At 40.1% G+C, this 26,918-nt stretch overlaps 2 protein-coding genes across 2 annotated transcripts in view; one reads left to right on the top strand and one right to left on the bottom strand.

Moving 5' to 3' along the window:
- The window catches only part of LOC136747601 (transmembrane protein 263-B), a 64,245-nt gene extending 49,864 nt beyond the window's left edge, over positions 1–14,381 (top strand). The window contains exon 3 of the mRNA XM_066700552.1: positions 11,063–14,381. Coding sequence (XP_066556649.1) covers positions 11,063–11,343 — 281 coding nt within the window. The 3' untranslated portion in view covers positions 11,344–14,381. The remainder of the gene's footprint in view (positions 1–11,062) is intronic.
- Positions 14,382–20,071: 5,690 nt separating this feature from the next.
- Positions 20,072–23,197, bottom strand: chst1 (carbohydrate (keratan sulfate Gal-6) sulfotransferase 1). Its single transcript, XM_066700551.1, has one exon. It carries the CDS (start codon positions 21,813–21,815, stop codon positions 20,553–20,555), a length of 1,263 nt encoding a protein of 420 aa, XP_066556648.1. The 5' UTR covers positions 21,816–23,197; the 3' UTR covers positions 20,072–20,552.
- Positions 23,198–26,918: the final 3,721 nt, after the last annotated feature.

The following is a 26,918-nucleotide window of genomic DNA, read 5'->3' as shown; positions in this document are numbered from 1 at the left end:
CATGTTTTGATGAAGTCCAGGCTCTTTTTTTTTTTTTTTACCCAGTATTTCTTTTTAGAAACAGTTAAATTCTCCCAAGGTTAACAACCTTGTGACCATCAGCGGTTTTAAGGTTTAGTCCCTCTCTCTCTCTCATTTTGGTCACATACAAATTATTGTATTACCCAGCACCTTATTTCTGAATCTTTGCTGTTCTGCAGTACTCTCACTGGCGTGTTCAGTAAGCCTTACAGACACGTAGCAGACTGAGATTTGAATGGATTATGAGAAATCTCTCTCCCATATTTCAGTTCTATGTATTGTGAACTGGGGATAATTTGCTTTGTTCTGTGAGAAACTGGCTTCTGTGGCAATGTAATAATTGTATCCAAGTGCATAAGACTAGGAGAGAAAAAAAGAAAAGGCAATGCACCAAACTCAGGACTTGACCCCACTAAAGAGACAAGTGCACACCTTTGGTTGAGTCTGGTGAGAAAAAGAGATCTCGTTAAATTGTAGCACCACTCCGAGTCAAGGCTATTGTATGAGAAATGGGTAATTACCGCCTTCCCAGGTGAATTGCTCACAGCCAGTTTTTAATTGCTCTACGGAGATAGTGCCTAGCTTGTAAGAACAAGTCATCACCTCGGCATTACCTTTCCTAATGACGACGTCAATAATTAAGAAAAGGAATGAGACCTCGTTGGATGTGAATTGTTACCCGGGACCCGCACCATGTCGGGAGTGTCTTGCTCTATTTGTCCGCTGTCAGAGAGATGCATGGCGGGCCGTGGAGATAACGAATGGCTCTGCCACGCGGCTCCGCAGGTGCCGTGCTGATGATGTACAGTACAGACCCAGGCAGGAACTTGATGATCATCGCGGACAGTGATAAACCATTCATGCAACGGAGGAAAAAACAACAAAAACAAAGCAGCTCTTTAGCATCGCTGGCAATCTGTTTCCGCAATGATGGATTTGGCGAATGCTGATATCCTTTAACTCCTTGTCATTGAACTCTCCCCTAGTTTGTTTCCTAGAACAAAATAAATACAACTTTTATGCTACTTTTTAGCAGAGGTGCCTTTAATCAACAGACTCAATGTGTTCTGTTGTATTTATCTTCATTTAACAGCCACATAGCCGCTTTCATCTCATCAGGGCTGCAGGTGGCCGATACCGAGAATCGGGTAAAGGTAAAATTGCAATGTTTGTTTCTATTACACATTTATTTTGAGGAATGGAAAGCTTTCTAATGTGGCATTGCGGCTTTCAGGTTAGCCTGCGTAGTTATATAAATGCGATGCTTCAAAACCTTACATTGAATTAGGCCTGGCGTATTTTGTATCCAGATAATTTAATTCAGGCAAATTGGAAATTTCAATGTATAATTTAATTCCTTTGCATATGAAAGATCTATTTATACTATATAATATATCGTATGTATTGTAAATATAGAAGTCTTCCATTTGGGTTTGTTTCTGAACTTACTAAAACTTGCAATATAAATCCTCTCTAACATTGAGCATCTTAACTGGTAGTCTGATACCAGATTTTCTGTCTCTTATTCAGTCATGTTGCAGCACGTGACAGAGAAAATCCTTACAGATGTTTGTTGAACAACCTGCGAGATCAGAGCAATGGAGGAGGGGATGCCTATTTCTATCGCACAAAACTGGCTAACTCTTTCCGACTGTTATGCAGATTAGTCACAGACAAAGAAAGCAAATGTACGTAATTGCATGAATCATTGTCTGTTGTATTAAATTAATGTATATTAAATTAGCGTAATCTTTCTGGAAACCAGAACGAAAGAGAGGGTCAGAGAAAGTGATCGATTTCTAACTGTGCCGTTTCATGTTCTTCTGTTTTCCCTATCGTGTCGCTTTGGCCCCCTGGTCCTTTCAAGAGTTTCCATCTTTCTTTTGGGATTTAATGTAATTTTCCCCTGTCACATTAAACATTGCAGTTAAACAACTATATTTTTTATGTTCAATTACCTTAATGCTTAAATGCGAATGCAACTACACACATCAGCTAATTGTTGCCTTATTTCAGGCCCTGCATGTTGTCACCTCGGTGAAAGCCATGCTGTAATATAAATCAAAGGACATTCATTTGAGACTTTGTAAAACACACACCCACACACACAAACCAGGACTCTGGTGGTCTGTCAGGGCCTGGTCTGGGGTGAAAACACATCTTAGTAAATGAATGAAGATTGCAAAATGGTGATGTAGAGGGTCTTGTGTAATAATTCATAGACATTACACAGCAGTTCAACAAAACCACCATTTAACATCTCTTAATATGTCATGGTAGGATGTTGTAGTTAGCTTTTAGCCTTTTTAAAAGCTAATTATTAATCACTGCAGTGCCATTAGATTACAACATAATTACATATTAGCAAGACTGGGATAAATCACATATTTAAACATTAGAATAATCACTTTCCCTATTTGCACATTACAATAATAATATAAAAAAAAGATAATGCAGTAGAATAAAAGAAAACTGAAAAGTGCTCCCATGAAGATAGAAGGGGTATTAAGCTCATATCCCAAAGAAAACAAACAATCTTGATATCCAGATATCTTTTCCTTTGATATAATTAGCATCGGCAGACATCAAACCCCGGCTCCCAGTGTTTGTGCAGTGGGCACCAGCGGGCCGACTGATCCGTGTGTTGCCGCCTGCTCTGTGTGATTGAGTAGATGTCGTGGAGATTTGAAGGTTAGCACCCGAGAAGCCCGACTGAAACCATCACAGTGTGAGACTCGGATGACACGAGTAGGCATTTCCTTCTGAGATCTGTAATTATCATGTTTGGTCTCCGCACAGAGCAATGAAGTCTCATCTTCGAGACCTAGCACTACAAAAAAGACAGAAACATACACTGAAGATGCCTTTTAAAAAGCAAGAACCCCTTCTGACATTACAGTAAAAATCCTAACTATCCACGCTCCATTTAAGCGAATCATTTATGATACAGCTTGTGAAACTGTGACTTTCCCGCACTCTCAGTTGGCGTGTTGAGTATGACTTTTGTGTTATCGAATATACAAGGTAGCGCATATAAGCCAATCATAATACTGGCAGTTAATTCAGCCTGAACAAGCTGACGACTTCTTTGCCAGGTTTTCATTTCCACTTTGCTGAGGAAACTCTTGGCTTTATTCGCAACTTAAGGAACATCGACTAAAAATAGTTCCGGGTATGGTCTTCATTCACCACCCTCTCTGTAATTTTCCAGTGAACCAGTAGCGTATGTTTAATTACTCCTCTCAGTACAGAAATATAATTTAAAATTGTGTATTTTGTTTGCATATATATTAAAACTTGTAGCAGCCATGTCGATAAGCAGCAGCTCCTCCTGCATGGATTTCACAGAACTTTTTGCCTTTCGATTTTGCGGTTAGTCAAGACACATCTTTTCAGACTGTACTTATAATTTAGTCATTCATTTTCCTGTAAGATAGCACTTATATAATGTTTTGTCATACTACTTGCCTTTGCATTACTAGTACTCGTATTTGATTTCCCCTATGCTCCCTCTCCCTTAGCTCTTAACTTTGAATTAACATCTGGTCTGCACTCACCAGCTTTTACAATCTAGGATGTAAGACCTTATATATTGTTTACTGTATATCTCGTACACACTTGTGTGAATTTGAATTTGTACAATGTATTATGCCTTGAACTGCATTGTATTAATGCATTTTGTGTTGCTCTTATATTTTGTAAGTCGCCCTGCACAAGGGGACGTCTGCGAAGAAATAAATAATGGTGATGCCGTGTGAAACAAGCACGTTTCAGATGATCGGGGTCTTTAACCTTTTCTGATGTCAATAGAAACCTAAAGATTGCTTTGACAGGTGTGTTGCATATTTGTCCTGCAGGTGCATCGAGTACTTTATCTCTGCTCTGTCTTTATTTTTTCCTTCACTTTCAATCACGCAGGAGGTTTCTAATGTCATTACTCATGCATGGTCAGGTTTGTGTTCACTGCACAGTCCTTATGTAGAGACACTGCCTTCTGAGAAACTGGTAGAGGTGACTTCTTTACTTCTTCTCCTGGAGGTTTTCGGCTACTGGGAATACAACCCATTTCTCCTATCTGTATCCAGTTATCAGTGTTTTACACTTTCACATCTACACTCTGAACATAAAGTAGAAATCGTCACACTAGCTGCCCTGCGAGAGTGCCACTTTTTTGATCACTTTCTTCCTTCCCCAACCCCCAAAGGCTCATCACTGCTTGACGTCTACCCTGACCTGTAATTGTTTATAGAAAGTCATTTTGGTTTGTCATTTACCTTGAGGAGATTCTTCTATGATTTTAATCTCGAAACTGGCAGCATGTTTTACCAGCAGGGACAGTTCAACTTTTCCGAACGGCGCATGAAGTTCCGTGGGTGAGATTGGTTTCTAAAGCAGTGCCCTCCCAATACAACAACCGTAATCCTTTCCAGTCTCTAAGCCGTATGGCAACACAGTGGTTTACAAATGACCCAGACACAGTCAATTTCCCCAGCGTCTTCTAGTCAGCATGAACCTGTTTCCAAACAGAGTTAAGACTTCATCTAAAAACCGAAGCAGGAGATCATGGCTGAGGCAGTGAGAGACTACAGCTACTGCAGCTACACAATTCATACTTTTTTCACGTCTGCAGCTAGTTACGCAACAGGTGCTGCATATAAGACCACAGTTCATATGGCTGAGATCTTAAATGGGAAGCTATTTTAAAGCAAATGTCCATCCTAATACATTAATAACAGGTTTTGTTTACTGTAATATATGGTTTACTGTTCTTGTGGCATCTGAGGACAAATAACGTGTTTAGTTTAACAATTGAGTTAAACACTGTGGATTAATTAAATTGTTGTTTACATATGTCCCTGTCTTTACACATATATTATCATCCTCTTCAGCCTTTATTGATCCAATACTGGATGAAGGCCTCCCCAAGATATTTCCATATATATATATATATATATATATATATATATATATATATATATATATTATATTCCCGTTAGTGCAGGGTTCTTTTGAACTGTGGTTACTGAAGCATGTTTATGACCTAGCTGCTAGCATGACTTAGCCTCCGAAGAATATTTAAGGGTATTTAAGACATGTATGTTTGTGACATCATGACATTTCCAGTGAAGCGACTTACCAATTCACTCAACAAAGTGGGGCAGTCTAATCAGATCATGACTGAGTGGATGCCCCAGGGAGCGAATGCCGGTTCATAGAAAGTCAGACTATTTCCTTAACCAGTTTTATTTTTTTTATTTTTTATTTTTAAGAATGGATTTTTTCTTTTTTCCGTCTCTTACAGAGCCATGATGTAAAGGGATCATTATCACGCATACTAATCCATCAAGAGAAAATAAAGTCCACTATCTGCTGGCGAGAGCTGTTGTGTTTTGTTTGAACTGATTGAATACCATTAAAAGTTTTAGAGTGAAAGCCCTGGACAAGGGTAAGATGCGCATCCATTTGTCTGAAGTACCCTGTTATATTGATTCCTTTCTGCTTTGCGAAAATCAATCTGTTTCCACAGGATAAAATCAGATCTTTGTTTGTCTTAGGCCGCGAGACACGATGTGGGAAAGAGCACGAGAGCCACAGTAAAAGCTGCAATTTTCTTAGAATGAATCGGGGAGATTAAGGATGGTAAAGACCCAGGCTTATTAAACATGGCCATTGACTGAAATGCGAAGTCTCTTGAGAGGTTGCCGGGCAGCTTATCCACTTCACTCAGCGCCTGGCACTTAATCAAACATTTGGGTTTTTTCGTGAACTTACATGTTTGAATTTTTAAATAGGAACCAGATGTACATGCATGTTTTCACTGGGATTAAAAGTTAAAGACTATTCCTTATGTGGTCTGTGGTTTGGATTTAATGTATATTTTTGATTGTATCGCCTGGATTATTTTGAAGAGTTATATATTTCAGTCCGTCATTATGTCAGTGTGTACTCTTATTTATTTATTTATTTATTTATTTATAATAGCTCTAAAACATCTCTAATACTGACACAGTCGACATTACCTGATAGATAATGCATGGTGGGCACTGTGACACGCTGAGTGCTCGTGGAAATTGCTACATTTTAATGCAGTGCCTTGAAGATATCACCTCTTAAACTGATTAGTGTACTAGGGTTTTGCAAATTGTGTCTTCATTAAAAATAACTGAAAGACTTAGCCACACATTTTTAATACATGGAAGGTCAGAAAACAGTTGTCCTGAGGGGATTGTCTTCTGCACTTGGTGCTACAGAACTTTCTGTGGAAAAGATTAATCACTCTCGGGATTGATAATGACAGACAGCAGGAACAATTTTGTACCGGCTGACGTGTTTTTCTCAGCCTTTAATAATGTGAGAGTATCAGTGAAATGCTTTTAAAATGAACTACTTAGGCATGCAATTGCATTTCATGGCCGCACGTCTGTGGTTGTTATTTTTAATAGGGCTGCATAAATAATTGTAATTTAACTGTAGTCTTGTAACGATGCCCGGCAAACCAGCTTCTGTTATGTGTTCTCCCTCCATACAAACTAAATATTCACATATCCCTTCATTAGGTGGTATTGGATATTTTTATACACAGTACATTGGTTGGTTGTTTCATCTTCATTGGAATGGATAATAAGATAATAATAGAACATCTCCAAATTACATAAAATCAGTTCAAGTGCATCTCGCCCTTTAGCAGGAACTTAACACACACTCTTACTTATCTTACTTATCTGTCTTTATAGCTTAGCTGGGTGGTCATGTGACTACTGTTTACAAAGTACAACAAAAGCAATTCTAAAACTATACATGAAAGTAAATAGAGAGACACATACAGTGCATCCGGAAAGTATTCACAGTGCTTCACTTTTTCCACATTTTGTTATGTTACAGCCTTATTCCAAATGGATTAAATTCATTATTTTCCTCAAAATTCTACAAACAATACGCCATAATGACAACGTGAAAGAAGTTTGTTTGAAATCTTTGCAAATGTATTAAAAATTAAAAACAAAAAAAGCACATGTACATAAGTATTCACAGCCTTTGCCATGACACTCAACATTGAGCTCAGGTGCATCCTGTTTGACTTGACTGGAGTCCACCTGTGGTAAATTCAGTTGATGGGACATGATTTGGAAAGGCACACACCTGTCTATATAAGGTCCCACAGTTAACAGTGCATGTCAGAGCACAAACCAAGCCATGAAGTCCAAGGACTTGTCTGTAGACCGCTGAGACAGGATTGTATCGAGGCACAGATCTGGGGAAGGGTACAGAAAAATGTCTGCAGCAGTGAAGGTCCCAATGAGCACAGTGGCCTCCATCATCCGTAAATGGAAGAAGTTTGGAACCACCAGGACTCTTCCTAGAGCTGGCCGCCCGGCCAAACTGAGTGATCGGGAGAGAAGGGCCTTAGTCAGGGAGGTGACCAAGAACCCGATGGTCACTCTGACAGAGCTCCAGCGTGTCTCTGTGGAGAGAGGAGAACCTTCCAGAAGAACAACCATCTCTGCAGTACTCCACCAATCAGGCCTGTATGGTAGAGTGGCCAGACGGAAGCCACTCCTCAGTAAAAGGCACATGACAGCCCGCCTGGAGTTTGCCAAAAGGCACCTGAAGGACTCTCAGACCATGAGAAACAAAGATTGAACTCTTTGGCCTGAATGGCAAGCGTCATGTTTGGAGGAAACCAGGCACCGCTCATCACCTGGCCAATACCATCCCTACAGTGAAGCATGGTGGTGGCAGCATCATGCTGTGGGGATGTTTTTCAGCGTCAGGAACTGGGAGACTAGTCAGGATCAAGGGAAAGATGAATGCAGCAATGTACAGAGACATCCTTGATGAAAACCTGCTCCAGAGCACTCTGGACCTCAGACTGGGGCGAAGGTTCATCTTCCAACAGGACAACGACCCTAAGCACACAGCCAAGATAACAAAGGAGTGGCTACAGGACAACTCTGTGAATGTCCTTGAGTGGCTCAGCCAGAGCCCAGACTTGAACCCAATTTGAACATCTCTGGAGAGATCTGAAAATGGCTGTGCACTGACGCTCCCCATCCAACCTGATGGAGCTTGAGAAGTCCTGCAAAGAAGAATGGGAGAAACTGCCCAAAAATAGGTGTGCCAAGCTTGTAGCATCATACTCCAAAAGACTTGAGGCTGTAATTGCTGCCAAAGGTGCTTCAACAAAGTATTGAGCAAAGGCTGTGAATACTTATGTACATCTGCTTTTTTTGCTTTTTATTTGTAATAAATTTGCAAAGATTTAAAACAAACTTTTTCACGTTGTCATTATGGGGTATTGTTTGTAGAATTGTGAGGAAAATAATGAATTTAATCCATTTTGGAATAAGGCTGTAACATAACAAAATGTGGAAAAAGTGAAGCGCTGTGAATACTTTCAGGATGCACTGTATATGGACTCCATTCATGTAAATTAATGAGTGTCTGTTTTGTTCAATATTAATTTTAAATTCTCGTACAATTTTCAGCTAATCTAATATTTTGACAAAATGTAAGTAAAACGACATTCATTTGCTGGCAGTTGAGTATCTACTTTTAATTACAGATTACTTCTCCTAATTGACTTTTGATCATTCACAGAGGATTTATCACAAATATGAAAAATTACACCCATTAACACTTGCAGTGTTTTTGTTCTCGACACATATGTTCAGTGTTTAAGTGTTGAAAGGCTAAAAAGCAACCCTGTGTCTGTTGAGCAGTTAGATTTAAAAAGGGAAAATGTGTTGGAAAATGAGTCAGTGACATTTACACCTTCTTGGAATATCATTTGAGAAAATATGGTGGTAGAATTAATATAACCTATGTGCAAAACATACAAAGCTGTTTCCTGTGCCAGGAATAACACTTGTTATTTGTACTCATTAATAATAATAATTTTCCCGCCTCTAATACCCAAGTTTCAAACCGATAAATTCTGTGTAGCTCTACATTGCAGTTCACTCCTGCAGTGAGCTATAGTACCTTATAGGTCTTATTGCTACTCAAAATAAACATACATATTTTTATTTATATAAATTGATACTAACAGTCAGATGTTAATATGAGTTGTTTTCATATCCTGTATCGCTTCACATTTTAGATATTCAGATGCAAATGCAAATCTGTTAGCCTGAACACATCACTCATAGCAGTGGTTATAATAATAATACATGTTTAAAGGTGGAGAGTGACTGTAACCTTGCATGGTGACAATAGCTTTGTATGAGAATGGCATCTTAAAATAGTGGATTAGGAGTTTTAATTGTCTGTTTCACAATGGAAAGTATTAATAGGCTTTTCGTTTCGCTGCTTTTTGCAGCTTGCCTCCGCAGCATAATCTGTGAAGTGAATAATTCTGAAAGTATCTCCTCAGTAGTTTTGCCTTGTGACTCTCTGTGTTCGCAGTGTGTCTGGGGACTTGAGATCTGTTCTGTATAAACTATGACCTGACGCCCTTAAGCGACTTCCAACTGGGTTATTCACATCAGTGTGTTCAACTGAATGATTTCCCCCCCGTATCCCACACTAATATCAAATAGTATTTTGAAGGATTGCTTTGCTTTGTAGCAAGTTAAGAAATCACAACAATTAAATATTAAATATTAAATAAAGAGACATTTAACCTCTGTTGTTCACTGAAAACTAGTTATGGTGGGAATGTTGAGTACTGGGTTTTTTTGTTAAATAATTGAGGGCAGTTGGTTAAGCCTGCTACAGTATAATTTAATTAGGGATTGACCACTCTGTTTTGCCATAGGGTCAAAGGAGAGAAAATTGATCTAATTGTGTTTACTTACTGTGTCACTTTATAAACAATTTGACACTGGCCAGAATCCACTTACTTATGTGCGTTAAAAAAATATTAAGTTATTTATTACTTTTGTGTATAATGAGTGTGCATTTAAAAGCATTCAGATCAATAACGGGGAGGGGGGGTCTCCTACCTGGCTTGTGTGCATGTCGGTTATTAAAATGCAGTTCATCGAGTCCAGAGGAATAACCGACACAGAAAAGTAGCTGACAGACGCATTATGTTGTCACTACATCACGAGGCCGGGACTGCAAGAGTGGCAAAGCATCGTTATGTCACATTATGCAGCTGGTTGCCGCGTAGCAGTTTGTCATTGCATGTAGATTTGTACGGCTGGGGGAGACGGTGGGGGCCGTGGAACTACTTAATACACCGCCTGAAATCAATTACTTTATTTGAACATCAGAATCCCGTCTCCGGTTGTGCCTCTATACTTTTGACTCATTTTCCACTGTCTGGCTGTGGCATCATAGCGAGGTATTTCTGGCCACTTCCAACAGTATCACACAGTTACATGTAAGTAAGCAGCTAAAGAAAACACAAAAAAAGCTTCTGTCAAAGGATACAAAATTAATCTCACTAGGATTAAAGGAGGCTGACTCATACATGCGGGCTGTTTTGTTTGACGTGAACTACTTCATGCTGTGTCTGAGTGGAACAAAAAAGGCTTTTATTAACAGACTGCAGATCCAATAAGTATTTGACACAAGGTGTACACATTTGTTGTATAATTTTCAAGGTCTTTCGTTACTGTTTAGTTCTTTTCATAATTGACGTCTATACTGTTTTTCTCTGGCCTAAAAGACGTACATTATCCATCTTGATAGCGTTTTGTTATTTCACCTCATGATCTTGTTTCAAATCGCTGTAATTTTTTAAACATAATAAGAGCTGTACAGTACAGACACAAGCTTTCTCCTAGAAGATATAGGGAAAACTGCATTCTGCCGCAGTGGACGACCAATTAAACACCAAGCCGAGCGGAAACGATAAAGACACCAACATGTTCACTTACACAACCAGGCATTTTGATAAAACTGCTGTATGATGAACCTTATAGACTTCGAGAAACATACAGATACCGAGTATCCTTGTGAAACTCATTGCTTTGAGTTGAGTGCTACTTAATTGATATGTGATTGTGTTATGTATATTATTAGTGTGTCAGTCTTGCCGTGTTGCCAGTGCCAGTCCGTCCCGTCTCACAGGTGTGCCCGTCTTGTTTTTCAGAGTCTGACAAGGACCACCCCAAAGTGGAGGCTGGAGTGATCTGGAGAGTGACGGGGGGTCTGTTCAACATGACGAGAGGGGCAGTCGGTGCAACGCTCGGTGGCGTGGCCTGGGTGGGCAGCAAGAGCTTCGAGCTCACTAAAACAGCAGTCACAAGTGTGCCGGCAGCTGGCGTGGGATTGGTGAAAGGAAGCGTCTCTGTGGTGACCGGAGGAGTCGGAGCCATGGGCTCGGCCGTGGCCAGCAAAGTCACACCAAAGAAAAAAGACAAGTCTGACTAGATTTGGCATTTGAGTTCCTTTTTTTTTTTCATTGGTTTGTTTTTGTTTGTCTGGTGGGTTATGTCTTGGATATACCTGGTCACAGCTGGGAATCTTTATGCTAGAGTGTGTTTTGACAGAGAAAGAGACCAAAAAAGATTAATATTAGCCTCTAGCTCACCCCTGCAGTTGCTCCATGGCCAAGTGCTCCCGATTGCGAATGGTCAGCACGTCAGACATCAACAGGATGACTTTCCACACAGTTCGCTCACACACAGAATCCACTGTACTCTTTCAAAAACCACAAAACTCCTACAACTGCTGTAAAAAAAAAAAAAAAAATGTCCAAATTAGATTGTATAAATGATATTCTATATTTTAGCTGGATTTTCACATATGGCAGTAGGTTTAGCTCTGAGGCCAGAAAGCTTTGAACCTCTTCCCACTAGTTAAATGGGAGTAACAGCCAGAACTCAAGGTACAAGGTATTCCTTTATTTCTTTTCTGGAAAGGTTTCATTAACCCTTCAATAACTGACCCTCGCCAGAGATTTTATTTTTCTTCTAGACCAGTGTTTCACCTTAGTGTGCCATCAGGCATACATAGGTGTGCCTCATGAGAAAAATACAATAACTACACTAACGTCACATTATTTATATTACTGACCATGCTAAACAAAGAATGGTGTGCTTTTGTATGACATCAATAAGCCACTTACCTACTTCAAACATAGAAATCTACATTCCATACAGAAATGGCCACGGATAAGCCTAAAACCTAAATAATATTCTGATCCTTATTGTGAATTGCAGGGTCTGCAGGAGACTCTTCTCACTGTAATCGTATCACATCGAAGAGTTACCTGCCCCGTGTGAAGCCCAACAGCAGCCTGAACCCCAGCTGCAGCCAAAACCAATATGTCGAGCTAAACCAACAGAATTCTGGAAAACCACACATGAGAATAATACAATAATATTAAATACATAAATCAGTCATTCATCAGGACAAGCTCAGCTTTCTCACTGAGAGTATATTTTGTTTTAAAGTTTTAAATGGGGAAGGAGTGGAGGTCCCTCACAAACTTTCAGATGAAGGGGGTCTGACAGATCGAGGAAACCCTGATCTAGACAATAAAATGGGACAGTGGCATTTCATATTCCACTTCATAAATCCCAGCAGGCTGAGCTTATGCTTTGGACCAATTTGAAATGTAAACCCTTTGGCTCAACACAGCCTCTGGTCTTTTGTTGAAGACAAGCGGGGCGGATGTCTCACATCCCTCTCTCCTGTAGAGAACAGGCACCTGCACAAGAAAGCCCCCGACAGGATGCTGTGCGACGCACGAGGACAGCGTGACTTTCAGGGTTGATTAAAATCAGTATTTCTTCTGCATTTATTAGAAAATCATTTTTACAGTTGCCATTGTAAAAGTGCTTAATTTCCCAGGAGCTTATTACCCTATATGTCACAATGCGGGGAGTTATGACCGAGTTTGAATCTCTCAGTGTTGGCCACAACAAAAGGCTTATAAATCTTGGCAGCTCTTGCAAAACATTAAATGAATATTCTGAATAAAAAGGAGAAAAGCAGAAGATATACTGCAGGCAGACTAATTTTCAGCTCAGAGTTTTCAGTCTCAGCCTTTGCAGTTTCACCGCTCGATCAAACGGACCGGTAACCCTCTGCCGAGATGCAGTCGTCGTTTTCCTCTAGAATCACTCTAATTTCTACGCCTGCTCCCCCTAATCAATCAGTTGGTCCTTGTCTTGAAATTAGGACTTTGATATCAAATGCTATGTGATGCTATTATCTGAATAAGTATGAGAAATCGTTTTGATTTTGCCACCGGCGTTCCCAATTCAAAAATCAAGGCAAAGCTCAGCCGCAGTTATGACCCGTAGGTGCCCTGTCTGATGTATTTTTTAAGTCATGCAAAGTGGATGAATTGGCAAGAAGTAATTGTGCCTTGGAAGGACTAACCCTTCCAGGCCTTATCTCACCCACCAGATAGCGAGGGAACTGGACCGGGGAAGGACTCCTTGGAATGTTATATCGCAAACTCCTCAACCAAAGTTAGCTCTCGGAATCGGTTCTCCACGGCACGGATATGAAAGTAGACACTTAATTGGTTCAAGTTGGGTGCAGATGTTAAAATCCAGTCGTGGAGTACTACTCGTACAAACTAGTTGTAAATCTCTCAAGATGTGAGGTGTTTTTAAGGGGGTGCCGTGTTCAATATCACTGTTTATGTGAATGAGGGAAGAAAGCATTCACAGACAAAAGCAGACGAGTCACAGTCACTCTTGTAAAGCATTTTGATTTATCCCAGCACTGCAGGGGCGAGTCTCATTCAGTTCCATGATCGCAGTCTCCCACTACAGGAGTGAGTTGTAAGGATTGGGAATAAATATTTACATCATGCCCTTAACGTGCATATACTTCTTTGCATAAATGTATTTTAATGTGCCTATGTAGAATAGCTAAATACTAATATGTGCTGCATTTCCCAAGGGTTGAAAGCGAAACGCGGAAAACATGAAGAACTAATTACTCGGAACCAAGTAAAAGTCATTTTCTAAGATGTAACTTGTATTTGCGATATTATTATTTTTTCCTCATGAAAAATGTACATTTGCATTGTCTTGATCTCAAATCTATATGTCCAACGATATTTCTCTGTTTCGCTAAAGGAAATGATTTACAGTCATTGTACCTGAGTGTGTATTTAAAGTCACAGTACGAGAAGATGAATTTACAATTCGAAGCACAGGCTCCGCATGTTAGTGAGGGAACTCTAATACATTGCATGCTTCTGAGACTGTAGTTAAGTGTGCACAATGCAGTACACTTATATTATTGTTATATATTTAATTTTTACCACTCGGTTATCGTCTTTCGCTCCTGTATTCTGCACATAAAATTCTTGTAGGTAAATCATGTACTGGAGACTCTGTTACTGTAAATCAAACTTCTAAGACCGTTTAGATTTTGTCTATTATAGAACTATTTTTGCAAACTTGATGCTGTATTCTATTAAATAAAGTAAGTCTGTATTTTAATCACAATTGTGCTTTTTTAATTTAAACAACACTGGTGCCCATACAGTAGTGTCTATTGACATGTTCATTCTGCGAGAGAGAGAAAGTGTTTTTAGCAGGAGGGATGTGACCCCCTCCTTATTTAAATGACTTCTCTTAAAGCGAGAGGCCGCAGATGAGTAAGTACGCTCTGTATTCTGTTCACACGCTCGCAAACAGGAAAGACAGTTGATCAGCTAAAGCATAATAGTCTAGCCTTAGATAACTCAGAAAAGCCCCACTGTTTGCTCAAACTGACACCTGTTCCAGAGCCTGATTGCTCTTTGCTCTTTGCCTACATTTTGAACTGCCTCTGAAGGATCTCTTCTTTTGGACATTTTTTGTATCCTTTCTGAATAATCCTTAACCTCTCCAGTCTTTCCCCACACATTTTATTTCCTTTATTATCCGACGGATCAGATAGCTCTGTTCTGTTTGGGTTTCCTTTCTTTCTCCCCTGCTGGTGTTAACGTCCCCTCTCCGAGTCCATCCTTTCTCTGCCCTGAATTAATGCGCTGCGCATTTTAGAGCCTGAACACTTCGGGGTCCTTTATGTCCTGCCACTGCAAGGAAGGATTAAAATCAGTATTTCTCACTGGAGCTCTGCACACATGGCCAGGGTGTTTTTACTTGCTTTCTTATCCAACCAAGATGCAACCGGTCGTAGCAGTAATAAGAATACAATTATAGTTTACTCTGTACTGGGGTAATAGTTTAAAAGTAAAGTTCTCCTAATGACATATCCAAGGTCAAGGAATTGGATAGAGGTTGTGCTACTGTAAGGAGACCAAAAACATAAGAATAGATTCGCTCAAGGTCCAAATGAAACATCAGTATTTAGAGATGCAACTCCTTAGTAAAGTATTAGATAAAATATCACCTGAATTTATGTTATTATGGCCTTGTGACTCTTGCTGGAGAAAAAAGCATCCTGCCACCATTTAGATAAAGGATGTAAAAGAAAACTAAACATGATGATTTTTTTTTCCAGCATAAATACAGACGGGTGACAAATCAAGAGATTAAGGGAGATTCTGGACCAATGTGTTATATAGCGCTCTTCACCACCATCATCAAAACCCCAAATGAGGGAATATCTTTTGGAAGAATGGTGTTCATCCCTCCAGTAGAGTCCAGAGACTCGTACAATCTGTGCCAAGAGCATTGAAGCTGTTCTGGGACTCGTGGTGCCCAACACCTCACTGAGACAATTTATGTTGGTTTTTCCTTTAATTTGTCACTTGTCTGTGTAATATATATATATATATATATATATATACTCAGCAGAAAATAAACTTGCTAATAGCTAATACTTATAATAATAATACACTAATAGCTTACAGGCAGTAGGCAATTAAGGTCACAGTTATACAAACTTAGGACACTAAAGAGACCTTTCTACTGACTCTGAAAAACACCAAAGAAAGATGCCCAGGGTCCATGCTCATCTGCGTGAACGTGTCTTAGGCATGCTGCAAGGAGGCATGAGGACTGCAGATGTGGCCAGGGCAATAAATGGCAATGTCCGTACTGTGAGGCGCCTACAGCGCTACAGGGAGAGAGGAAGGACAGCTGATCGTCTTCGCAGTGGCAGAACACTTGTAACAACACCTGCACAGGATCGGTACATCTGAATATCACACCTACGTGACAGGTACAGGAAGGCAACAACAACTGCCCGAGTCACACCAGGAACGCGCAATCCCTCCATCAGTGCTCAGACTGTCTGCAATAGGATGAGAAAGGCTGGACTGAGGGCTTGTAGGCCTGTTGTCTGGTGAGGACCTGCCTTACATCACCGGCAACAGCGTCGCCTATGGGCACAAACCCGCCTTCGCTGGACGTGATTTCCTGCAAGACAGGAATGTCAGTGTTCTGCCATGGCCAGCGAGGAGCACGGATCTCAACCCCATTGAGCACGTCTGGGACCTGTTGGATCGGAGGGTGAGGGCTAGGGCCATTCCCCCCAGAAATGCAAGTGCAAGTGCCGGTGGAAGAGTGGGGTAACATCTCACACAAGAACTGTCAGATCTGGGTCGGTCCATGAGGAGGAGATGCACTGCAGCACTTAATGCTTCTGGTGGCCACACAGATACTGACTGTTACTTTTGATTTTGACCCCCCTTTGTTCAGGGACACATTATTCCATTTCTGTTAGTCACGTGTCTGTGAAACTTGTTATTTATGTCTTGGTTGTTGAATCTTTTTATATTCATACAAATATTTACACGTTAAGTTTGCTGAAAATAAAAGCAGTTGAAAGTGAGAGGATGTTTCTTTTTTGCTGATCAGCCATAACATTATGACCACTGACAGGTGAAGTGAATAACACTGATAATCTCGTTATCATGGCACCTGTCAGTGGGTGGGATATATTAGGCAGCAAGTGAGCATTTTGTCCTCAAAGTTGATGTGTTAGAAGCAGGAAAAATGGGCAAGCGTAAGGATCTGAGCGACTCTGACAAGGACCACATTGTGATGGCTAGACGACTGGGTCAGCGCATCTCCAAAACTGCAGCTCTTGTGGGGTGTTCCCGGTCTGCAGTGGTCAGTACCTATCAAAAGTGGTCCAAGGAAGGAAAAGCGGTGAACCGGCGACAGGGTCATGGGCGGGCAAGGCTCATTGATGCACATGGGGAGCGAAGGCTGGCCCGTGTGGTCCGATCCAACAGATGAGCTACTGTAGCTCAAATTGCTGAAAAAGTTCTGCTGGTTCTGATAGAAAGGTGTCAGAACAAACAGTGCATTGTAGTTTGTTGGTTTGTTTGCGTAGCCGCAGACCAGTCAGGGTGTTCATGCTGACCCCTGTCCACTGCCGAAAGCCCCTACAATGGGCACATGAGCATCAGAACTGGACCATGGAGCAATGGAAGAAGGTGGCCTGGTCTGATGAATCACGAGTTCAAGGTGTTGACTTGGCCTCCAAATTCCCCAGATCTCAATCCAATCATGCATCTGTGGGATGTGCTGGACAAACAAGTCCGATCCATGGAGGCCCCACCTCGCAACTTACAGGACTTAAAGGATCTGCTGCTAACATCTTGGTGTCAGATACCACAGCACACCTTCAGAGGTCTAGTGGAGTCCATGCCTCAATGGGTCAGGGCTGTTTTGGCGGCAAAAGGGGGACCTACACAATATTAGGCAGGTGGTCATAATGTTATGGCTAATCGGTGTATATATATAGCAATATATAGCATTTCAGACATTTAAAAAAATGTCAAGCCAGGTTACTGTATTCACAATATATAATTGTTTTATTCGGGTTCTCTTGGCCCCATAAAACTGGAAATATATTTACAATAAGGGCCTAGTTACATAATGTCATCTCTGTACCCTATCATCTCAGGGGAAACCGTAAAAGGGGAGTGCTGTACCTTGTCTTTTTATGGAACATTTGAATCGTTCAGATGTCCTGCTTTGCATGTACAATGTTAGTTTTATGTTTAAACTCAGCACTGCTATAGGATTTGTAGTTTGCATGCAGATAATTCTTCAGCGAGGGGAATTCTTAATCACTCCACAATCCATCTGATTTTTTGGCTAGTACAGAACTGACAAACAAAGGCCTGGAATGAGAGGATTAATCCTGTGAAATAAAGTTCTTGTCTTCTTATCTGATAGCAGCTGGCGATTCAAAATGGCTGGTTTAGGCGATTGAGATATCCGCAAGAGTTGCTTTCTCCTTGCTGTGATACTTTTTTATTTTCAGTCAAAGACTTACATATAAACAAACCATAAACGTTGCCCCGAAAGCCGTGACATCAATAGAGTCTTAGTATTAAGTCCAATTGGCATGTTTGCCAACAGTAACAGGCTCAATGGTAAACCAAAGAAGGGATTGTGGGTCTTCGCGACTCTTAATGCCAAAGTATGTCAAGATAAAATGAAGTCATTATAAGCACAGACTTCCTTTCCAGTCTCGTTACAACTCAGCTGTTTTATCGTGAGAAGGAGGACACTTTACAATAAACAGGGCTCAATAACCTCGATCAGAAACAAGGTGTGTAAATAATTGTATATATCGGATATATAGGAGATGTTTAGGTCATTCGTATTGTTCAGCAGGCTCTCAGAACACAGATCCCATTCATAAGTTACTGGAAAGACATTGAGAGTTACTATAAGATGACAATCCTAAGCTGATCAGGGTGTGAAACTTTACCTGCGATGGAATATAGTGAGTTGCAGGACGAGATGAGCTTTGTCTAAAACTTGGGGAGAGAGAATTCCCAGGCATCTCTGCCATGAAATATTCAATGCAAGTTCAGACTGGAGTTCAGTGGATGAATTCAGCGTGGAGCTGTATTTGCACACAGCCTAGAGGTTTGCGGATTAAATGCACTGCATTAAAAAAAAAAACGCTGCTCCGTTCATTTTTTATAGACCTAAATGCAGTTAAAGGCCCAGCACGATGCAGCCTTTTAATCTGGTTCAGCTGCAATGCACTGTCTTCAGTTAACAGTATGAGAAAATCAATCTCTCCACAGCAAAGACCTGGTTTCTAAATGGCTGAATAAGTGGCAAGAGGGTAAATGACTTTAATGAATTTTGCAGGGTGATTTACCATAATGTGCCATAAGCTGAAGAAAAGCACAGGGGAAGCGAGATCATAAGAGGAGCAGTCATAGTCTTGCATAAGCGCGAGTAAACAGTAAACAGTCCTCACAGACTGGCCTTCCTCCTGCCTGTTTCTCTGGGAGCACCGTGGATTACCTCAGGTGTAGGAACAGGGAAACCACTAAAGCATCAGGATCTGCTTGAATCGAGATCAAATCAACCAAGTAAACTAACTCTCCTGTGAAAAGGTCGATTGAAAGCCATATGTTTTGCCCAGGGTAACAATAAAAATCACGAACCATTAAATGTCTCACACAGTGCAGAAACAAACATGGCGTAACACTGCATAGCTGTTCAGAATGAGGTCAGCCCTTTACAAATTACAATACATACAATTGTAAAAACAAAACAAAACAAGACAAAAATAAAAGTTTTCTTTTTAACATTTGATACAAATAACAAACTTGCCCAAAGTATGTTGTAAGTTGACATAGGATCCATCTCAATAAAATAACTCAAATGAAGTCAGATATGATCGCACATAAAAGTGTTATAAATTTTAAAAATAACTACAGGTGTTAACAGAATAGTCATCGCAACAGAATAAAATAAAAACTCTCTTGTGGATTATTAGTGGAATGTCTACATGAACATGATCAAATATTTAAGACTGATGTGTTTCAAATGATTCTTGGCTTGTATATATTTAGGTTTTAAGAAATTAATTGTGTCATTTTCCATCATCTAAGTGTAACATTCATTTAGTAAATATGTATCTACACCTCTGCTTGAGCAAGACTGTGAAACCTTCAAGAACACGTCTCAAAACATTTAATTATAGCTGCTTATGCAGACATACTGTGAGCATTATTCACCAAATATGGGAAACTCCCTCTCACTGGGGCTATTCAAGGGCAATTACTAGCTACTGAAACTGTAATTCTCCATTTTTTAAGGGATTCAGTTTTCTTTGGCACATTCAAAATAATTATATATAGAGAGACAGAGATGGTATTTTCTATGTATATACACTTACACATAAACATACATACACACAAGGGAATCAAACCCTAACAGTCAGGGAATAATAATAATAATAATAATAATAATAGTTGAGTGCAACATTCAAATTTTTATTGCACAGTTGTTCTCATACAGTTTGTTGAATATTTCAGCCACAGGTATTTAGTACAATTTCTAACAACCCCTTGGGTCCAATTACTTATAAATGGACAAACAGCAACATTCACGTTTGTCAATGCAACAGCCAGCATACAATAATTTAAAGAAGAATGGTGCTTTAGTTCTGCTTTATCGCTGAAGTAAACATTACAGTCTTTAAGAAATCACCAAACATTAAACTTAGTTGTTTTGTACTTTTTTAATGTGTAAACAGCATACAGCATTATATATTATAGTCCATAATATATATATATATATATATATATATATATATATATATATAGTGCTGTTCTTAAAGTACTAATGGTACCCTTAAGATGCTTTCAAGGTTTTGAAAGTTTAGTGCAAATCTGGAAAAATTAAGGCAACATATATAAATATATCAAAAATAGTTGTCCACAACTACCTTCATTACAAAAATGGTACAAAATTTCTCTTCTCAACTAATGTGACGGAGATGTTTTTAAGTTCCTCGGGGGATTCTACCATCTTGTAGCCCAGCTGGTTGAGAATCTGCTGGCAAACAGTTTGAGTGTAGTCTACCATGTCATACGAGAGTTTTAACCTCCAACTCTCTGCATTAGCTGCAGAGTCTCTTACTGTGCCGTATTTATGCTTTGCTGACAACTCATTACTTCCTCGAGTGTTGGTCTGTATCCACTTTACCACATTATCGTCCAGCGACATTCCCAAGTACTCGTATATCTCCTGGGTTTTCTTGAGTGGATTTCGGGCCAGATCCTCATATCTAACCAACATATATTTTCCTTTTAGCCACGGGGGCCTACTGAGTCCAGTGGAGACTGAGTTAAGGAAATCCTCACACACCACTGTTAGTTGACTCATATCCAAATTGTACGGTTTCCTGCCTGTCGCCCTCCAGATCCTCCACAATCGGTAGGTATCTCTGAAGGTCTCAATCCGGGAGGACAGGATTCCTCTGGGGTCTCGAACCAGCTGAATAATTTTCAGGTTTAATCTGGGGTCTTCAACCAGAGCCCTGAGGTCATTGATCTCTGGAACCCGGACTATTTTGATGGCAACATGCCTCCTGTCCTTGCAAGAATCAGCAGCCAACGTCATGTTCAGAGAAGCACATTTCTTAACACAATCCCCTTCCTCGATGTTGACCTCGCTGGGGCGGAAGGCGTCACAGACTGGTGGGGAGCAGAGCGCCTTGCTGGCTCCCCGTCGAAACAGTTTGTCGGTGGTGTGATTCACTGGTTGGGGTTTTATGTAGCTTTCTAAAAAGTACAAATCGCAATCATAAAGACTTCTTAGGAGGTCCCTACTGGCACCCAGCATCACTCTCCGGTCAGCCGTGTTCTTGCTGTGGGAGAGCCTGGGGATCAGCGTCGTCTGCACATGGTAAAGAGGCTCAAATAAATAGAACACGTCTGAATGTTGATTAAACAATTGCCCAACAAAGGATGACCCACTTCTGGTAGTTGCCAAGATCAGGATGTGGGTCTTTCTTGAGATATTGTAAGTGAAGTAGGGATACTCATCACAAAGTCTATCAAACGATTCAGTCTCTTGTCCCAAGCCACAGTTCAGAGGGTTTGGCACTGGACAGATCTGAAAAGGTTTGGCTGTAAATGTCCTGATGGCCGTGTACTGGATTGCAATGGAAGCCAAGGCTAGCAGGAGAACAGCCTTCCAGGAACATTGCATGGCTGAACACCTTCATTTAGACTCTGCAATCTGTTTTGTTGCTATCTGTGATTCAAAAAGGGAAAAAAAATAATACAGAGTCAGGGAAAAAATTACCATTAGACAGAAAGTCTATTCATACTTTATAGTAAACAGGCGGGGAACAGGAACACACACTCGCAAAAGTACACTGAGTCTCAAAGCAACATACAGCTACTTTTTGTCCAGTGGCTGGAAAAACGAAGTGCAAATATGAAAACTTTCACAGCCAAAATTACGCAGAGTCTTAGTGTGCCTGTTCAAACTTGTAATTGTGGTGCATATTCACAAGTCGCCAGCAGCCATTATAAAACTTAATATTGATTTCTAACACAAAAAAGCATAAGTTAAACCTGTAAATAATGTTATTTTATTTTATGATCTCTCATATTGGTAATAAATGATAGCTAACATGATGTGTACTGTCAGTTATTTAAATTATTTCATTTAGAACCAAAACTAAACCACCATGATCTTCGTGCCTTAGTTTCATTATGACACAACAGACAAAGCATTATTTCCATCTCCAAATTCCTCACTTAGACTTTCACATGGATTTCACATTTCACAATCATACATATTGAAAATGCTTCGAGGGGGAATGCTAAGCCTAAAATCTGAAGTGGCAGTCGTGGAAAAAGAGACCGGTTTTGTTGGTTAGTTTAGTTCATTTTTTTTCATCCCCTTTTGTCCTCAAGTGTCTTTGTCAAGTGACTTTGAAGCAACTATATCTTTAAAAATTAAACTCTCACAGTCCTTGAAACAAAATGCCCTCTGGTCCCAGTTAGGAGAGGAGATGTAATTTACGTCCATAACTTCTGTACTTACATCTTTATGTTGCAGGTCCTTCAGAGAGCAAGGTAAAGCGTAGGTCATTGGATTAAACCATACCACCTCCTTTTCTAGAGGTGTGTGTCCATACAGTATTGTAACCTAATCCGTTGAATCAGGCTGGCACTGGATGATGCTTGTCTAGAAGGGCTATATTGTTCACCTGCTGCTGAAGAACTATGCGTTGTATTTATTGGAAATCTTAAAGATGTGACCTGAACATATTATCAGGTTTATATTGATTTTACACTTGTACTTACAGCTGCTACAAATGAAATGCTGATTTATTAGCCTTCACTATAACTGTCACAGATTTTGTAATTTCTAAAGAGTAAACGCAATATGAACTTCACTCCTGTGTAATTTATGTAAAATACACCAGTTACATTAATCGTATAATTTGCTTTTCTTGTACCGGAAAGATGCTGCCAGGACAATGTTCAATCTATCCCTTTTAGTGTGTATTCAAGAATAAAAAAACGGGTCTGTGGGAAAGTACAGATCAAAATATTAAGTCTCATTAGATTACATAAATAGCGCGGAGATGTGTGTTAAATATTGAAATATGTCGGAATACATTAAAAACCAATATACCTGTTCCATTCGCCTCAGAATTGATCTGTCCATCCATCTGTCTATAAACATATATGTACTTAAGTTTAAAACAAAGTTGCACCAAGTTCACTCTTTTCTCACCTGTAGATAATCTATATTATATACGAGTCGCATGTCGGATACATTTTTTCATACTGCTATACTGGTGTCCCTCTAAGATGTGATTTACTGCAGAATCCCACACCATTTCATTCGCAAAAAGAAACGCAGTCGACTGGAAAGGGATCCTATCGGGGCTCAACTTTTCCCCACATTAAAACGTGCCTCTGTTAATGCATTAAAATGGATTGGGAATAAATAGAAAAAGGCTATAAAGAAATACTTGCCTCTCAGATCAGTGACATGCCGGGACAGGGGGCTCTGTGCAGATGTGCAGATGTGCAGATGTGCTGTAGTTCCAGTCACAGAGGTTGGGTCCCATCTCTTCTAAGAGGAACATCCATGGGAAGCACCTGCCTTGCTGTATCCCCCCCTCTGCCATCTGACTAGCGAGGAGAGAGAGAGAAAATCCCACCAGGGTGGTGCTACACAGGGGCAGAGATGTTCGCCGCTATCCCAGCATAGGAAATGGCAACGATGACAGCGCTGAACAGGCGCGGCGAGCCAGGCGACCTGGGAGAGAGCAGCCCCCGCGGAGCGGACCTGCGCTGAGAGGAGGACCGGCAGTGTGGAGAGTGGACCACCCCCGGCACCTCTCTCTCTCTCTCTCTCTCTCTCTCTCTCTCTCTCTCTCTCTCTCTCTCATCAAGGCAGCTTGCGCCTCTGCGTGGTGAAACAGATTCCCAAATACGCACTTGAGCTGCTTTAAAAAAACACAGATTGGAAACATGTCCTAATCATTGGTTCAGAAATGTTCTCCCTTCCGTGGCTTTAAGAAGAAAACGCGAGGACCCCCCCTTTTTTAAACCCTCATCAGACAGACATTTTAAATCTGCATACAAAGAGGTTGGCGCCTTCAGTTTGATGGTCGCAGATGGTCTGGCCACCTTCTTCTCCCTCCTCCTCCTCCTCAAAACACTGAACAGGCACACATGCAAACAGACAAACCAGGAGACAATGCGTTATTGTAGATGCCGTGTGGGTATCAGCACAAATACAAGTGTGATTCATATTAGTTTAAGAGGATGCACAGGAATGGTAATCTCATACACATGGGAGAGCAACGGAAATGTATACAGACAACAGCTTCATGGCTATTAAGTTTGGATTTCTGAAACATTGAATTGGGAGATTTAAAAAAAGACAAGCAGGACTCAAATGAGTGACACCAATATGACTTGAGTAAACAAATTCAAATCAGGAAATAAATAAGTTTTCATAATAGAGTGTAGGCTATGTCTAATAAATATCATTGCATGTGATTTGAATGTAGGCTGCTGTTGGGTTGCTGTTGTTATGTATTGTCAGGCATTTCGCTTCATTGTATTGCCAACATTGTCTAGTTTTGTTAAACTGAACTGCATTGGGCACATTACCAACTGTGTAACATTCTGGCCAATACAAAATTATTGTGTATATTAATAAAGCATGCATTTGTGTGTGGTAATTATAACTGCAGATCCCCAATTCTTCAGTGATTCCCTGGTGTAGATTTCTGTCACAGAAATACTAGTCATTCCTTCATTTTAAAATTAAATATGCACTGGAAAAAAAAAAAGTTTGCCTTCTGAAGGGGTTTTAAAATGGCTCAGGTTCTATACATTTTCATGGAGCTTCATGAACATATTTCCCATCAGCATTATGAGATATAATTGAAACGCTGGGTTAGAAAACAGTCCCCAAGAGGCCAAACAACCTATTTATTTGAATGAATGTAGGTGGGCTAATAATGAGGATAAAATGACATACATTTAATCAGAGAGCAGCGAAAGGGAGAAATCGTGAGGTAAATAGTCATTTCTATATTCTACAGGCCGTTAAGTAGGTCACAGACACAAATAAAATTATGAGAAATTAAAGTAAAATGCTCACAAAATGTGTAATAACCAAAAGGCGAAATGAGGAAAGTAAATCTTGCGATGAATATTTATCATGTTAGCCTGTATGGAATATTTTTTGCCGAAGGCCACATTGAAATGGAACACCTCCCTCATGTATAGTTGAAAACGGGCCACTGTCTTAACATGGGCAGAATTTTTTTTATTTTTTTTAAGTCAAGCCCTAAAAAATGTAAAGAGCCTCCCTTTATCTCCAAATGAATCACACTTCATTCCAGTCTACTGAATAATACATAAAGTAACTATATTGACTTTAAAATAAAAAACAAATACATACATACATACATACATACATACATACATACATACATTAAGGCAGGCAGCCACATGTTTGGTAGGTATGACATAGACACACTCACTTTGTATGGTGTTTTGATCATGGTAAAGGAGCTTACAACATATTCAAAGAGTGTAATGTCCAAAATATCTTGATTGATTTGGCCTCCACTTTGAATATTCAAATTAAATCAACCATCATTACTGGTCCACCACCATGTGACACAGATATTTAATTCTCTCATGTGTAATAAACTTCTGTATTATTATTGGTATTATGTTTTATATGTTTAATGTTATAGATCTTATAATGGATTCCTTCAGAATTACTTTTTCTTTGTATCACACATAGCCATGTAAAAAACACACAAACACATCCCTTCACTGAGTTTCTCATCAGAGTTTCTATGATACATGACGAGAAAGGTAGAGTGAAAACATGCTGTGAAGGCCGTATAATTATTTACACTGATAGGCCGATGCTTTTGAGAATGACATGTCTCGTCACCGCTTGATGTGTCACAGTAGAAATCCCGGGCATGCAGCCAGAGAGCCATTAAAAGAAAGCCAAGGAATGAGACATTGACCGGCCCTCCGGTCTCACACACTGGACCGAGAAACTCACTGGGATGACAAGAAACCTACTGCCTGTTGCCGGCCAAGTGGACCAATTAGTTACGGGGCACGGCTCGTCTCCCTGGGGTCAATTATTGGCTTTCAACACCCATTCAAAATGGATTTCATGGGATCTCTGATCTCAGAAACATAGCATTCAGCTCAACAATCGAGTGAAACGATAGATTCAATTACGCAGTTATAACACAGGCGTTACTGTATAGATTAGAGAGCTGTTAATGCAGTATTTTCAGTCTGTTACTCATTTTATTATGATTGTTTATTCCTCAAAGATGAATAACATAAAGCTTCGGTATCTGAATCAGCAGTCTTCTGCAACGCTTCCTATATCACTCACACTCACAGGTAGGACCCGTGCCATGCAACCTACCTAGGAAATGGAGTTGAGATTGGTTTTGGTTGGTGTATAAGCATTGTGATTTAATATGCAGCTCAGTCTTCTGCTTAATGTTTTTCTGAATCCATTAAAGCACCAAGGCAGACTTTGTGTGTGTAAAACTATGCTTGACAGAATAATGAACAGGTTCTCTGTGCGTTCCTTCGCACTCTGCCTTATCGTTGAGAAATAAGTTACAGGTAATAAAACAAAACACCGTGGCTGTACTGGAAAAATATGAACAGGGTTTCATAGTATACCGTACATCTCAGAATAAACTATTTCACTTTCATCAGCTGCTTGGATTTCATCTTCTTAAATTAGTTTTGAGAGATGCATCCATTTATTGATGCT

This window comes from Amia ocellicauda, chromosome 4 (assembly GCF_036373705.1).
Source record: "Amia ocellicauda isolate fAmiCal2 chromosome 4, fAmiCal2.hap1, whole genome shotgun sequence".
NCBI classification, from domain to species: Eukaryota; Metazoa; Chordata; class Actinopteri; order Amiiformes; family Amiidae; genus Amia; species Amia ocellicauda.
Note: the sequence above shows the minus strand (reverse complement) of the source record. Positions and strands in the feature narration are given on the sequence as shown.

Excerpts from the sequence above, each read along its gene's own strand:
- chst1 (XM_066700551.1), bottom strand. The coding sequence starts at position 21,815 with ATGCAATGTTCCTGGAAGGCTGTTCTCCTGCTAGCCTTGGCTTCCATT.